The 14,830-nt window shown below is 44.0% G+C and overlaps 1 protein-coding gene across 5 annotated transcripts in view; it reads left to right on the top strand.

Moving 5' to 3' along the window:
* LOC126981757 (homeobox protein dve-1-like) overlaps positions 1-14,830 on the top strand; it is a 241,304-nt gene that overhangs the window by 99,724 nt on the left and 126,750 nt on the right. For all 5 annotated transcript variants that reach the window (XM_050833315.1, XM_050833296.1, XM_050833290.1 and 2 more), the window contains one exon: positions 13,679-13,832. In XM_050833315.1, coding sequence (XP_050689272.1) covers positions 13,787-13,832 — 46 coding nt within the window. In that variant the 5' untranslated portion in view covers positions 13,679-13,786. The remainder of the gene's footprint in view (positions 1-13,678; positions 13,833-14,830) is intronic.

Here is a 14,830-nt window from a genome sequence, read left to right on the forward strand (position 1 = left end):
GGACGGTAGTGACGGTTCGTTGTCACAGTGGAACCTGGGAGGACCAGACAAGGCGGAGAGGCGGCTTGTTTGGCGAAACCCGGGAGTTCTCAGCTTGATGAGGCGGTGGGCGGATGGCCCGAAGCTTCGGTTGAGCTTGGAGGCGTGAGGCGGCGAAGCTTGGAGTGCTTCAGCGAGGCCCTGGGAGGAAAGGGGCGAGGCAGGCGTGGAGCCGCTCATCCCGCCACACCAAAACGCGCGGAGGAAAAAGGGGAATGGCGTCGCCGTACAATGATTTCGTCCTGAATTACGCCGCTGACCCCGATTTATTTTTTTTAGCTCTTCTTGAAATCCTTCCATTTCTGGTTATTTGTGACCTTCAAAAAACGGAAACATGTGAACAGTTGGGATGGTTTTGTTGTGTTAGACGCCGCTATCATTAGTTTTGCAGGGATTCTTTCTATTAATGTTTCTTCTGATTCATCTTTATTCACTTCTTGCTATTTCTGCACTTTATTCTTCATCGTCTGTTATTTTACAATGGCTATCGCTGCTATCAATAAATTTGTAGATAGTGGCATAAATGTTCCTTCTAATTCATCTTTGTTCCCATCTTGCTAATTTGTTACTGTTCTTCACTGGCTACTCTTTTTACTTCTAGTCTATACATTACATGGTTTTACAAGGAATTCCACAGGCTCAAGGGGATATTATATGAATAACCCATAACCTATAACCTCACTCTATTGTTTTATCAACTTCAAAAGGTTAACTTCAGAAAGATAACAATCCTACCTAATTAAACCTCACCTTAACCATACAACTAACCGGCTAACTATTAATCCCCGCTCGTGAACATCTCGGTTAATCCCACCTTGATACACACACGCCTGAGCCAGTTTATGCTCGTCAATTAGTCAATGGTTTAATCTGACACGCTTCTAGCTTCACCTGTGCATTCAGTCTTACGTTACCTGTGTTAGCGTGCTGGGGTCACATTCACCGCGCCATGGACAACGTCGGTTCGAATCCCCACGCTACCACCAGGGATTTTTCAGTCACCGCTGAGTGGCCTAAGACTACCCACATGCTGTCCAGAAGACCACTCATCAACCCGGACTCTAGAAGAAACCGTCCAGTGAATCAAGAATGAGTTCCGGGGGGCAGCATGAGCCAAGCATAACTGGCGCTACTATAAAAATCGCCTGCGCCATGACGTGCTTGGGCCGACCATCTGGCCCCTGAAGAAAGCCTACCGGCGCTAAAGGCGGGGATGTAAAAAAAAAAAAAAAAAGTTAGGTTAATCACACCTGTACTCACCTACCTTCCTTCACTCGCAAGTTTGTTTACATTAGTCATTTTTCCGCCACTATCAACACCTGTGCGGTCTAAATCATTCCGTTGCCCGTGTTAGTAATGACGTTAATCTCACCTGTGCTCACCTGCGTTTATTTGCGGGTTTACTTTTTAATGGTCTGTCTTAATTTTTCGAGCTGTTTATTTGTTTTGATACTGTGTTTTATTTGAAGCCGATGTCAAGATTTTTTCTCTGTAGTACCGCTAAGTTGACGCGTTAATCAAGTCTCTTACTGTCCGACATCAGTACTCTGTCTATCTATCTGTCAGTATCTTTAAATCTGTCTATCAACCCTTTGCTCCACTGATGGCTCACCTAGTCATTAATGTGCGCGCTGTGTTATGTGATATCTCTAGTCTGATGTTTTTATTCTTTCTTCCTAACATGTTACTATCCACCCCTACCCTTTCCCGCACTGCCAGAAGCTGTTCGTTACCTGTGTTAATACTCTCGTTATCCTTACCTGTGCTCACCTTCTTCGTCATTTTGCGGCTCTCTTTTAAAAATGTTGCGCTGATATTTTTTTTTTTTTACCTGTCTCTTAATGATCGCCGCTAAGCTTCACCTACTTAACCATATTCTTTGCGTTACTTGTGTTCAGATGTTCGTCAATCTTCCCTTTGCTCAGCTTCGTCATTTTGCGGCCCTCTCTTAATGTTGTGTTATTTTATTTTATTTTTTTCACCTGAGCCTCTTAATCACCGCCGCTGAACTTCACCTACTTAGCCAAAATCTATCCGTTACCTGTGTTTATATATTCGTCAATCTTACCTTTGCTCAGCTTCGTCATTTTGCGGCCCTCTCTTAATGTTCCGTGTTGTTACTTTATTTTAGTTTTTTTCACCTGAGTCTTTTGATCACCGCCGCTGAACTTCACCTACTTAGCCAAAATCTATCCGCTACCTCTGTTTATATATTCGTCAATCTTACCTTTGCTCACCTTCCCTAATTTGCGGCCTTTGTTTTTATATCGTCCTTTACTGAACACATAATCCGTTGTTGTTTATCCATCTCTATCTGTCTATCATTTGTTTTTGTATCGCCTTTACTGAACACATAATCCGTTGTTTATCTATCTATATCTATCTATCTGTCTATTTATATCGATCTATCTATATACCTTGTACCTGACCCTCAATCTTTTTTTTCCTTTTTCTGGGCAAGAGGAGACACAGCAATACTACTATGGGCGAGCTAGTAGAAAAAAAGGGTAGGGTGTGTGTGTGTGTGGGGGGGGGGGGGGGGGGCGCCAAAAAACTTCTTCCTGTATAGATATTAAAAAAAAAATGAAGCCGAGAGAAGATGATCAGTTCGGGTTTACGTCGTGTGTTCGTACGTGCGTTTCCCTTGCCTTTCCTTACCGCTAGTCATCTTTACCTGTACCTCTGCTTACCTGTGCTACCTGGTCTATTTAAGGTTGATGACGGAGCGGTTTTCTGTGTCACGCTTATCCGTCAAAAAATAAGAGAAAAAAAATGCGTCTCTAACCTGCGCTTGCTCGCTTTAGACAGACTAGTTTTTTTCCTAGTTGTTTTTCTCTCTCTCCCTTTCTCTTAATGAGGCTTGCTTACGTTAATCTCTCTCTCTCTCTCTCTCTCTCTCTCTCTCTCTCTCTCTCTCTCTCTCTCTCTCTCTCTCTCTCTCTCTCTCTCTCTCTCTCTCATATATACATCCTTCTTTAAATCGTGGTAATTCCTTTCGTCTATTCATTCAGCATCGCAAATCAAGCTCTTTCGACCGTCTATATTCTTCAAGCATTTATTCATCTACTTATCATCACTTATTTCTCACCATTTATTTATTTATTTATTTATTTATCAATCAGACAAATTTATTATAATGCTCAAGGTAATTCTCTGTTCCTTCGTACCTGACACTGAGCCTCCTCCTAACCTCGCCTTACCTGGTTATTTCCTTTCCCTCTCGTATTTTATCTACTTATTTATTCACTTATTTATCTACCTTTTAACCACAAGTCAGGATTATTGTAATGCTTAAGGTAGTTAGTTATTTGTTCCTTCATACCTGATACTGATCCTCTCCATTTCTTTCTCTCGAATTTTGCTTTTTATACTTTCTCGTATTTTGCTTGGCTTTTTATTTTCTCTATTCTCTGTATTTTTTTCTCTATTCTGTTTTTGCTTTGCTTTTTATTTTCTCGTATTTTTATTTTTTCGTATTTTGCTTTTTATTTTTTCTCGTATTTTGCTTCTTATTTTTTCATTTATATACTTATTTATCAACCACAAGCCCGACGTAATTATCTATTCCCGCAAACCTGACGCTGATTCTTCCTCCTCGCCTGAACCTCGCTCTCTCTCTCTCTCTCGTACTTCACTTTTTTTCTCCCCCCGTAAGCCTTCCATCCCGCTCCTAAGCCTAAGTACATTGATTATTACCCGGCGTGGCTAATCTACTAAGGCCTACATAAATATTTCTGGCCTGGGTTCTAAGTTAAAAGCCCTGCTCCCTGTGTGTGTGTGTGTGTGTGTGTGTGTGTGTGTGTGTGTGTGTGTGTGAGAAAGCATGCCAGTATCTGTTCCTTACACCTTATCTCACTCTTTTTTGTTAACTAGACCCATGCTATGCTATGCTAAGTTATGCTATGTTATGTTGTAGAGCGCCTAAGTTTAACCTGTGTATCTAGTATGTGGTATTTTTTTTTTTTTTTTGGTCATTAGGTTCGGTACCAAGTTCGAATCCCTCGTGGTGGTATTAGTGGAATTGCCTTATCTTCCCCTCTTTTTTTTTTCCTTATCTCTCTCAGTCCTGTCCTCCCGCGGTATTTTTTTCTTTACTTTTCATCTTTTCCTCAGTCTAAACCTCAACTCTCTCCCTTCTATCATTCTCTCGCTCTGTTTTTTGCTGCTGTCTGTCTTTCCCTCCTTCTAAATCTCAGCCTTTTTCTTTCCTTTCATCATGTTCCTTTTCCTTCCCTTCTATCCTACTCTTCCTTCCGTTACGTCGCTCTGGAGTTCATGTTACTGTAAATCTAATCTCAGGTCGGCCCAAGCACGTCACTCCTGTTATCTGTACTCTTGGTTGCTCCGTTTATACTTTTTTGTAGTAAGTCAGTCCGTTAGTTATATTTTAAGACGATTTCAAGGTCTATAGACTATATTTTACCGGTGAAATGACTTGTTAATCTCATATTTCAATCATCTATCTTAATCACCTCATGTTATCTATACTTTGCTCCACTTATACTTCTCGTTAGGTCAGCTTGTTTTGATACTGCGTTTTATTTGAAGCCGATGCCAAGGTTTTAATTCTCTGTATTACCGATGATATGACGTATTGATCTAGTTTTTCCTCGTTACATTCACCTAATCACGTTATCTATACTTTACTCCGTTTATACTTTTCGCTAGGTCAGTTTGTTTTGATACTGCGTTTTATTCGACCCGATGTCAAGGTTTTAATTCTCTGTATTACCGATGATAAGACGTATTGATCTAGTTTTTCCTCGTTACATTCACCTAATCACGTTATCTATACTTTACTTCGTTTATACTTTTCGCTAGGTCAGTTTGTTTTGATACTGCGTTTTATTTGAAGCCGATGTCAAGGTTTTGATTCTCTGTATTACCGATAAAGTGACGTATTAATCTATTTTTCCCTCGTTACATTCACCTCATCACGTTATCTATACTTTACTTCGTTTATACTTTTCGCTAGGTCAGTTTGTTTTGTCAATGTGTTTTATCTTAAGCCGCTGCCAAGGTCTTTTCTCTCTATTGCCGCTGAATTGACATTTTTATCTAATCTCTCAAGCGTTCCATGCACCTCCTTTCTGTGTCTGTACTTTGCTTCGTTTATACTGTCCGCTAAGACAGTTTGATGTGATACTGTGTTATATCCTAAGCCAATGTTGAGGTCTACGTTTATTTATTACCGATAAAATGACGTATTAATGTATTTTTTCATCATTCCATTCACCTCATCATATCATCTATACTTTGCTTCGTTTATACTGTTCGCTAAGTCAGTTTGTTGTGATACTGTGTTATATCCTAAGCCAATGCCGAGGTCTTTGTTTGTGTATTACCGATAAAATGACGTATTAATATATTTTTTCATTCCATTCACCTCATCATGGCATCTATACTTTACTCCGTTTATACTGTTAGCTAAGTCAGTTTGTTTTGATACTGTGTTATATCCTAAGCCAATGTCGAGGTCTTTGTTTGTGTATTACCGATAAAAATGACGTATTAATATATTTTTTCATTCCATTCACCTCATCATGGCATCTATACTTTACTCCGTTTATACTGTTAGCTAAGTCAGTTTGTTTTGATACTGCCTTTTATTTCAAGCCGCTGTCCAGGTCTTATTCTGTGTATTGCCGCTGAAATGACATGTTAATCTAATCTCTTACCGTCCCACATCAGTACTCTGTCTATCTATCTGTATCTGTCTATCTCCGTATCCTTTGTTTCTTTGATGCCTCGCCTATATAGTCCATAATGTGCATGCTCTGTTAGGTTATGCCATTTGTCAGAGCTGTTTACTGTTACCTTTCTTTAATTAGTGTGTGAGTAATTGTTAATTGTTATACCACTTCTAACCTCTCCTGATCTTTTCCTCCTCCTGTATCTTCTGTATGCTATGTAATGTTATGTAGTTTGTGATATCTTTCTAGTGTTTGTTACCTTTCTTTAACTAGTGTGTGAGTCTAATGGTTAATTGTTCTACCACTTCTAACCTCTCCTGCTCTTTCCCTCCTTCTGTATCTTCTGTATGCTATGTAATGTTATGTAGTTTGTGATATCTGTCTAGTGTTTGTTGCCGCTCTCTAATTGGTGTGTAAGTCTAATGTTTTCAATCGTTCCTCCTTCTCCCTGCTCATCTGTTCTTTCCCTCTTTGTATACCTATTCTCGCTACATCCATCCGTGTGTGCTGTGTAATGTTGTGTCGTTCGTGAGGTCCGCCAAGTGTGTGTTACCGCTCTCTAGTTAGTGTGTGACGTCTGATGTTTTTAATCGTTCCACTCCTCTCTCCTCTCTTACCTTCCTCTCTTTTCCTTGCTTGTCTCTCCTCGCTGAATCCATCCGCGAGTCCTATGTTAGATTATGCCGTTTGTGTGACCTGTCTAGCGCTTGGTACCGCTGTAATATGTGTGTGCGTCTAAAGTTTCATCGTCTCACAACCTCGCTCGCCTCATTTTTACCACCTTCTATGCCTATCCTCCCTTAGCCGTCCTTCCGTCCATCAGCACTAATGTCTCGCCGTTAAAAGACAGGCAGACCCTTTATATGTTATCCCGTTAAAGAGACAGACACTCACGTACCTTCTATTTGTGTCTTATCTCGCTGCGGAGTTAGTGTGTAAATCTAATCTCTGGTCGTCCCATCCCACCTCCTCTTCATCGCTTTATCTGTTCTTGGTTCTTTTGTTACGTACCTCACATCGCCTAGCCCGCCCCCCCATGAGTCAGATTGAGTTAGGTGGGGTTAGGAGTCTTTAGGTAGGCTTAGGTAGGTATGGATGGGTTATAGGTAGGGCTTAGGGTAAGGTAAGGAAGGGTAAGGAAAAGGCACCAAATTAACCAAACAAACCTAATAAATGATACACCCAAACAGTCCTCTCGATGAGCAGACACGGATAAGATAAAGAAAAGGGAGAGTCGCGGTAAAGTAAGTAGAAGAATGAAAAAAGAGGGAGAGAAACACAAACAAACAAGCAATACGTAGTTAGACGCCGGGACACAGTAATTCTTTGCCTTACCTGCCTCTAATTAGCGTCCAGCCTCACCTTTGTTCGCCTCAGCTCGTTTCTACCTGTTGCCTCTTATCACCTATCCACGGTCCACCTCTGTGTGTGTGTGTGTGTGTGTGTGTGTGTGTGTGTGAGAGAGAGAGAGAGAGAGAGAGAGAGAGAGAGAGAGAGAGAGAGAGAGAGAGAGAGAGAGAGAGAGTGTGTGTGTGTGTGTGTGTGTACCTGTGAGGTTAGCCTGTATAAAGTGTTATCTTCACCGGGACTTTGATTTTGTGTGTGATTGCGTCGGGTCCGCTAATTAATGGTCCGTGTGGTGATTGGGTCCTAAATTATTTCGTATCAGTGGTCGATAAAATAAGGATGAATTATAAGGAAGCATATTTGGTGCTACTCAGGAGAAACAAAGGTAGAGTCGACCTGTTTGTGGTTGTGTTGTGTCGATTGAGTCATCGTTCGTCTGGTGATTGTATCTTAAATTATTTCGTATCATTGGTAGACGAAAAAATTACCTTAAAGAAACGTATTTGGGGCTACTCGGGAGAAATAAAGGTAAAATCGATTTTTTTTTTCTCGTATATGGTGCCTAAAGCGCCGGTAGGGTCTCCTGAGGGGCATTGTTAGTGGCTGCCGTGATGTATGACTCTTGCTTGGCCCATGCTGCCCTTTCGGTGCTCCTTTTGCCGAAGTCGCTGAGGTTAGAGAAAAAAAGGGAGATAATATGCCCTAGTGTGTGTGTAATAATAATAATAATAATAATAATAATAATAATAAACAGTTTTGTGTGTGTGTGTGTGTGTGCCCGCAGACAGAGAGGTAAAGACGAACACAGCCTCTATATCGGTGTAAGGAGGAGCGAGAAGGGGACAGGTAGGCAGAGGGAGACGGGGAGAGACTATGGCAGCCTCTTTATCTTCAGTGAGGCAGAGAGGACAAAGAGAGGGGGGGGAGGGGGGGAAGAGGGGGAGGGGTTAACAGTGCAATGATTTAACGATGGTGTGAGGATGCAGAGAGAGAGAGAGAGAGAGAGAGAGAGAGAGAGAGAGAATGCCTACACACACACACACACACACACACACACACACACACACACACACACACACACACACACACACATCGCTCCCTCCCTCACTCCCTTCCTTTCCCTTCCACCCTCACTCTCCCTCCTCCTCCTCCTCCTCCATAAGAACAGGTATCATCAGGTGTTACTTCCCCTCTCCCTCCTCTTCCTCCCCCTCCTCCTCCTCCTCCTCCTCCCCCTCCCTTCTCTCCCCCTACTTCTCCCCTTCGCTACTGGAGGGAGAAGGGAAAGAAATATAAGTAAGGTAAAGTCCTCTCCCATTATTTTATTTTCCTCCCTTTCCTCCCTCCCTTCTCTCCCTCCCTTCCTCCCCCTTCCTCCCTTCTCCCTTTTTTTTCCTAACGCGCTTGAGTCCCTATGCGATTTTTTTCATATTTTCTTTTTTTATTATTTTTTTATTACAAAGTTTCGCTTCGTCGTGCTCTCTCTTGTTTGTTTACCTCTTTGCATACACCTGTCTACCTGTCAGTCTACCTGTGTGTGTGTGTGTGTGTGTGTGTGTGTGTGTGTGTGTGTGTGTGTTTTGCAAAGGGGAGGGAGTGTGTGTAGTTTGTAGCATGTGTGTTGGCGGAAGGAGGAGGAGGAGGAAGGGGGTAGTAGATGGGGAAGAGGAGGAGGAGGAGGAGGGGAGGAGAAGGGGGTCGTGAGGGGATTGTAAACCGTGGGATTAGGAATAAATGTAAGTCGTAGGGGGAAGGAAGGGTGAGGGAGGGGGGAAGAGGGGAGAGGGAGGAGGGAGGGGAAGGGAGTGGAAGGACGGAGGGAGGGAGATAGGGGCGCTTGCTGAAGACTGGGAGGTTTGTGTATGGGGACAGAAGAAAGTTGTCAGAAGGTTTAATCTTGCAGATGGAATGAAGGGTTGAAGATACTGACTAGCTCTTGCATCAGAAAGTTGACTGAAAGTTGACTGTTGCAGATGGGATGAAGGGTTGAAGATACTGACTAGCTCTTGCATCAGAAAGTTGACAGAAAGTTTACTGTTGCAGATGGGATGAAGGGTTGAAGATACTGACTAGCTCTTGCATCAGAAAATTGACAGAAAGTTTACTGTTGCAGGTGGGATGAAAGGTTGAAAATACTGACTAGCTCTTGCATCAGAAAGTTGGACAGCATAGGAACAAGCGTGAACGGTGCAGAAAATCATCTCAGCAATGTTCTAATTTCATGCGGCAGGTGTTAAGGTGGGAGTAGTAGAAGGGGGAAGGGGGAAGGTGGAGGGAGGAAAAGTAGATGAGGTAGAGGGAGGGGAAGGATAAAGGGAGGGAAATGAATGTGGAGCGGTAAGGGAACGAAAACCATCAACAAAATTATCCTGGGAAGGTTCACTGATATCAACCAGCTGTTTGGAGATAACCTGAGAGAGGGAGAGAGGGAGAGAAAGGGGGGGAGAGTAGGGGGGAACAGAAAAAAACAATGGAGGGTGGAGGAAGAGTGTGGATATATTTGAAGTGAATTAACGAATGAGAAAGGGAACTGAATTTGATTACTATGACATCTCTTTTTCTTCTCTTCCTTATTAATTTCTCTGTTCTTATCCTTCCTCTCTCTCCTCGCATTTACCTGGGAAAGGGAGTGCCTCAGTTCACCTGTTTGAAAAGCCTTGTCGTAGAGGTTACTGGGCTATTCATGGACTGTTTTTGTGATCCTAGTGATGGTTTTACATGAATTTTGCACCCTGAACCTTGAAAACCACCCATGAAATCCCGGTTAATCTTCCCTGTGGCCTTGGAAAAATGTCGTAATGAAAGCCCGATGTGTTTAAAAGCCACAAATTTGGCCCGTCGCTGCTACACGGTAAAGCCACAAATTTGGGCCGTCATTTCATAATATATATATCAACGCATATGTAATCAAATTTGGGCCATCATGCTACGGTAAATTTGGGAGGTTTATACGGTAAAGCCACAAATTTGGCCCGTCGCTGCTACACGGTAAAGCCACAAATTTGGGCCGTCGCTGCTACACGGTAAAGCCACAAATTTGGGCCGTCGCTGCTACACGGTAAAGCCACAAATTTGGGCCGTCGCTGCTACACGGTAAAGCCACAAATTTGGGCCGTCGCTGCTACACGGTAAAGCCACAAATTTGGGGCGTCGCTACACGGTAAAGCCACAAATTTGGGCCGTCGCTGCTACACGGTAAAGCCACAAATTTGGGCCGTCGCTGCTACACGGTAAAGCCACAAATTTGGGCCGTCGCTGCTACCGGGTTAATAATATGTCCGTCCTTTCCTCTCTCTGTACCGGCGCGCGGGCGAAGTGTTCTCAGTTGGCTCCCAATCGCCGTTATCTGGGTAATATGCTGCATTGGAGTGGCTTACGAGAACTGGATGAACCTTATCTTATCACCGCGGGGAGAGGAGGCCAACCTACCTACCTATCTACCAACCAGTCTACCTTAATGTTTACTCACCTGTTTGTTTAAATATCTACCTACCTACCTACCTACCTTACTTCCTACCTACGTGTACCAGAATATTTGTGTATCTTTCTGTCTGTCTACTTTCCTTCCTACCTACCTTCCTACTTGCATTCATACCTGTCTACTTGCCAACCAATCTACTTACCTACCTACTACTACTACTACTACTACTACTACTACTACTACTACTACTACTACTACTACTACTATTATTACTACTACTACTACTACTACTACTACTACTACTACTACTACTACTACTACTACTACTACTACTATTATTACTACTACTACTACTACTACTACTACTACTACTACTACTACTACTACTACTACTACTACTACTACTACATTTTTATCAATTTTACATTTTTTTGTCTTTTCTTCATACTTAATCTTTCTTTCTCATTTCTCTCCATTTTCTATCATTCATATTTCCTCTCCTCCTCCTCCTCCTCTTCTCCTTCCTCTTGTCTTCTTCCTCCTACTTTCTCTCCTCCCTCATTATCTTCCTCTTGTTTCCCTTCTTTCTCTTCCCTATTTTCATTGCTCTCTTCTATCCTTTACCATATTCTTTCTTTCTTTCCTCTGTATTTTCTTTCTTTATTACATTTTTTTTTTTTCCTGCTCCACTCTCTCCCCTTCACATCCTCTCTTTTTTCCGTCCCTTCCTCTCCTCCTTTCTGCTTTCCCTTCCTCATTTTTCTTTCCTCTCCTTTCCTCATAATCTTATCCTCACTCTTTCTTTTTCTCTCCCTTCCTTTCCTACATCCTTCCCCTTTCCTCCTCCCTCCTGTTTTCCTTCTGTTTCTTCTCCTCTCCAACTCTTCCTTTTTTTTTTTCTCTCACTCTCCCTTTTCCTCTCTCTTCCTATTTTCTCTCCTGCATCCTACCTCTTCCCTCCTCCTCCTCCTCCTCCTGGTCCCCCTTATTATCCCTCCGTTTCTTTTCTTCCCTCCTCCACTCTCTCTCTCTCTCTCTCTCTCTCTCTCTCTCTCTCTCTCTCTCTCTCTTTTTCCTCTCCCTATTCCTCTCTTCCTCCCTCCCTCCCTCTCTTTCTCTCTTCCTCCCACATCCTTTCTCCCTCTCTTTCCTCTTTTCCTCCGTCTCCCTTTTCCCCTCTCCCTCTTCCTCCTCCCTTTCCCCCCCTCTCCCTCTCCCTCCCTCCCTCTCTCCCTCCCTCTCGTAATACCATCGGAAGCCTCTGAGTTGGCGGAGGAAAAATATCCAGGTAAAACATCTCGGTGATCCCGCTAAGTGACTTCCTATTTCTGTCACTCAGCATAATGCGCCTTTATTAAAATGATACACTCGTTAGCCTTAGTTACCGCCGCGGCCACCACCACCACCACCACCACCATCACCACCACCACCACCACCACCAACAACAACAACAACGGCAGCAACAATAACAATACTTTTTTTTTTACAATTTTACTTTTTTTTTCTGTTTTCTTTATTCATTGTCTTTCTTACTTTCTTATTTCTCTCTCTATCTTGTGTCCTTTTTTTTCTCTCTTTTCTTTCCTTCTGTCTTCTTTCTCCTACAACAATGACAACAATAACAACAACAATAATAACAACAACCTACCTACCTACCTACCTGTGTGTGTGTGTGTGTGTGTGTGTGTGTGTGTGTGTGTGTGTGTGTGTGTGTGTGTGTGTTGTTCTGTTTATGTATTTCTGCGTCTTTGTTTTTTTTTGTCTTTTTTTTGTCTTGCTTGTTTCTTTGTGTGTCTGTCTATCAGTCTGTCTGTCTGTCTCTGCCTCTCTCACTCTCTTCCTCTCTTCCCCTCCTCCTCTCCCTTCCCTCTTTCCCTCTCCTTCGCTTCTCTCCCTCTCCCTTACCATTCCCTCCCTCCATCTCCTCTCTCCTCCACCCACAATCCTTCCTCTCCCCTCTCCTTACCTTTCCCTCCTTCAATCTCCCTGTCTCTCCTCCACAGCCCTTCCTCCCCTCTCCCTCCTTACCTTTCTCTCCCTCTCTCTTCTCCACCCACCCCCCTTCCTTTCCCCTCTCCTTACCTCTCCCTCCTTTTATCTCCTTCCCTCACTCCCCCACCCACACCCCTTCCTCCCCTCTACCCCCTTACCTCTCTTTCCCTCTCTCTCCTCCACCCACCCTCCTTCCTCCCCCTTCTATCTCCTTCCCTCTCTCTCTCTCCCCCACCCACCCTCCTTCCTCCCCCTTCTTTCTCCTTCCCTCTCTCTCTCCCCCACCCACACTCCTCCCTCCTTTCTCCCAGCCTGTTGTTTTATCCGTCTCTCTGCCGCCTGTATTCCCGCTCATCCTCATCCTGCTCCTCAGCCGCGCCATCCATGCCCCATCACGCCTCCTCAGCCAGTCACTGCTCGCTTAGCTGCTCGCCTTATTCTCCTCTTAACCTTGGCGGGCTGAAGTTTCCTTGCTGGCCTGTACTCCTCCTCCTCCTGCCCCTTCTCTTCCTGGTCCTCCTCCTCCTCCTTGGTCCTCCTTCTTATGACTCTCTTCCTTTTCATGATTTTGTTTGACCCATTTTTACCTTGATTCTCCTCCTCTTCCTCCTCCTCCTCCTGGTCTTTCACCTCCTCCTCCTCCTCCTCCTCCTCCTTGGTACTCCTCCTCATAACTCTCTTCCTTTTCATGTTTTGTTTGACCCATTTTTACCTTGATTCTCCTCCTCTTCCTCCTCCTCCTGGTCTTTCTCCTCCTCCTCCTCCTTCTGCTACTGCTCTTCCTCCTCCTCTTCTTTCTTCTTCCTCGTCCTCTTCGTTCGGTTTTGTTTTCTTGCTTGCTTTTTTTTTTTTGTTTTAGTCTCCGTCTTTATTCTAGTTTATCTGTTATCTTTATCTTCATCTGCATTTGTTTTGTTTTTCGTTTGTTCTCTCGGTTTTATCTTTTGTATCTTTTCTATCTCCATCATACGCTCTCTGTCAGCCCCAGCACACACACACACTCACCTGACCACCTGTTACCTGTTGCTCCCTTTTAACACCCTCGAGCTAACTCTCCTCACATACACCCTTCACCCTAAATTCCCCCCCTCACCTTCCCCCCTCCTCCATCCCACGCTCTATCACCTGCCTTTACCTGTTCCACCCGCTCTACACCTTAACTAACGACCCACCTGTTTACCTGCAGCGGGAGGGGAGCGCCGAGCGGACCAACGGGCGGCCCGAGGAGGTCACGCCCCGGGAGACGGCCGCACACCTCACCAACGGGGACTCGCCAACCAGACAGTCCCCGGTGATGCTGTCCCGGGAGCCCCAAGTCAGCCCCAAGCCCCTGTGTGTGGGTGAGTACCATGGGGGGACTGGGGGAGGTGTGAGTTTAGGTGGGTTCTGTTTTTGTTGGGTGTTGGGGGAGTAAGAGGAGGAGGATGAGGATGAGGAGGAAGAGGTCTATGGTTTTAGTATTTGGAGGAAGAAGAGGTTAATGTATAATGAAGAAGAGGAGTTGAAAGCCCAAAGAAGAAGGAGGAGGAGGAAGAGGAAGAAGTGAAGGTGTGAAGGAGTAAGAAGAGGTTAATGAATAAAGAAGAAGATGGAAGAATAGTTGAAATACAAAAGAAGAAGAAAGAGGAGGAGGAGGAGGAAGAAGTGAAGGTATGGAGAAGGAGGAAGATAGGAGGTGGGCGTATTGTAGGAGGATTAGAAGGAAGAAGAGGAGATGAAGTTATGAGGAAGGAGAAAGAAGAGAAAGATGAACATAAGAAGAAGAAGGAAGAGGAAGAGGAAATGAACGTAGCAATGAGGAGTAGTAAGAGGAGGTGAAGGTATTAAGGAGGAGGAGGAGGAGGAGGAGGAGGAGAAGATGAAGCGAAACAAGAGCAGATAAGGACTGAGGTGATACTTGGGAAGGGAAAGAAGAGAGAGAGAGAGAGAGAGAGAGAGAGAGAGAGAGAGAGAGAGAGAGAGAGAGAGAGAGAGAGAGAGAGAGAGAGAGAGAGAGAGAGAGAGAGAGAATAAGGGAAGATGCTGGAAGGTGAACAATAAGGAAAGGAAGAGAAAAGGATATAGATATTGTCAAGGAGAGGAGGAGGAGGAGGAGGAGGAGGAGGAGGAGGAGGAGGGCAAGCAAGTGGATAAGAAAGTTGTTGACGTTGCTAGTTTCAAAGGAAGATCGTGAAGGAAGAAAAGCTGGAAGAGATTGGAGAGAAAAAAAAGAATGTACGTGTTTTGAGGTTTTGAGTTAATAATAGATTGAAGGTATACGGAGAGAGAGAGAGAGAGAGAGAGAGAGAGAGAGAGAGAGAGAGAGAGAGAGAGAACACACACACACACACACACACAC

This window comes from Eriocheir sinensis, chromosome 4 (genome assembly GCF_024679095.1).
Source record: "Eriocheir sinensis breed Jianghai 21 chromosome 4, ASM2467909v1, whole genome shotgun sequence".
Classification (NCBI taxonomy): domain Eukaryota; kingdom Metazoa; phylum Arthropoda; class Malacostraca; order Decapoda; family Varunidae; genus Eriocheir; species Eriocheir sinensis.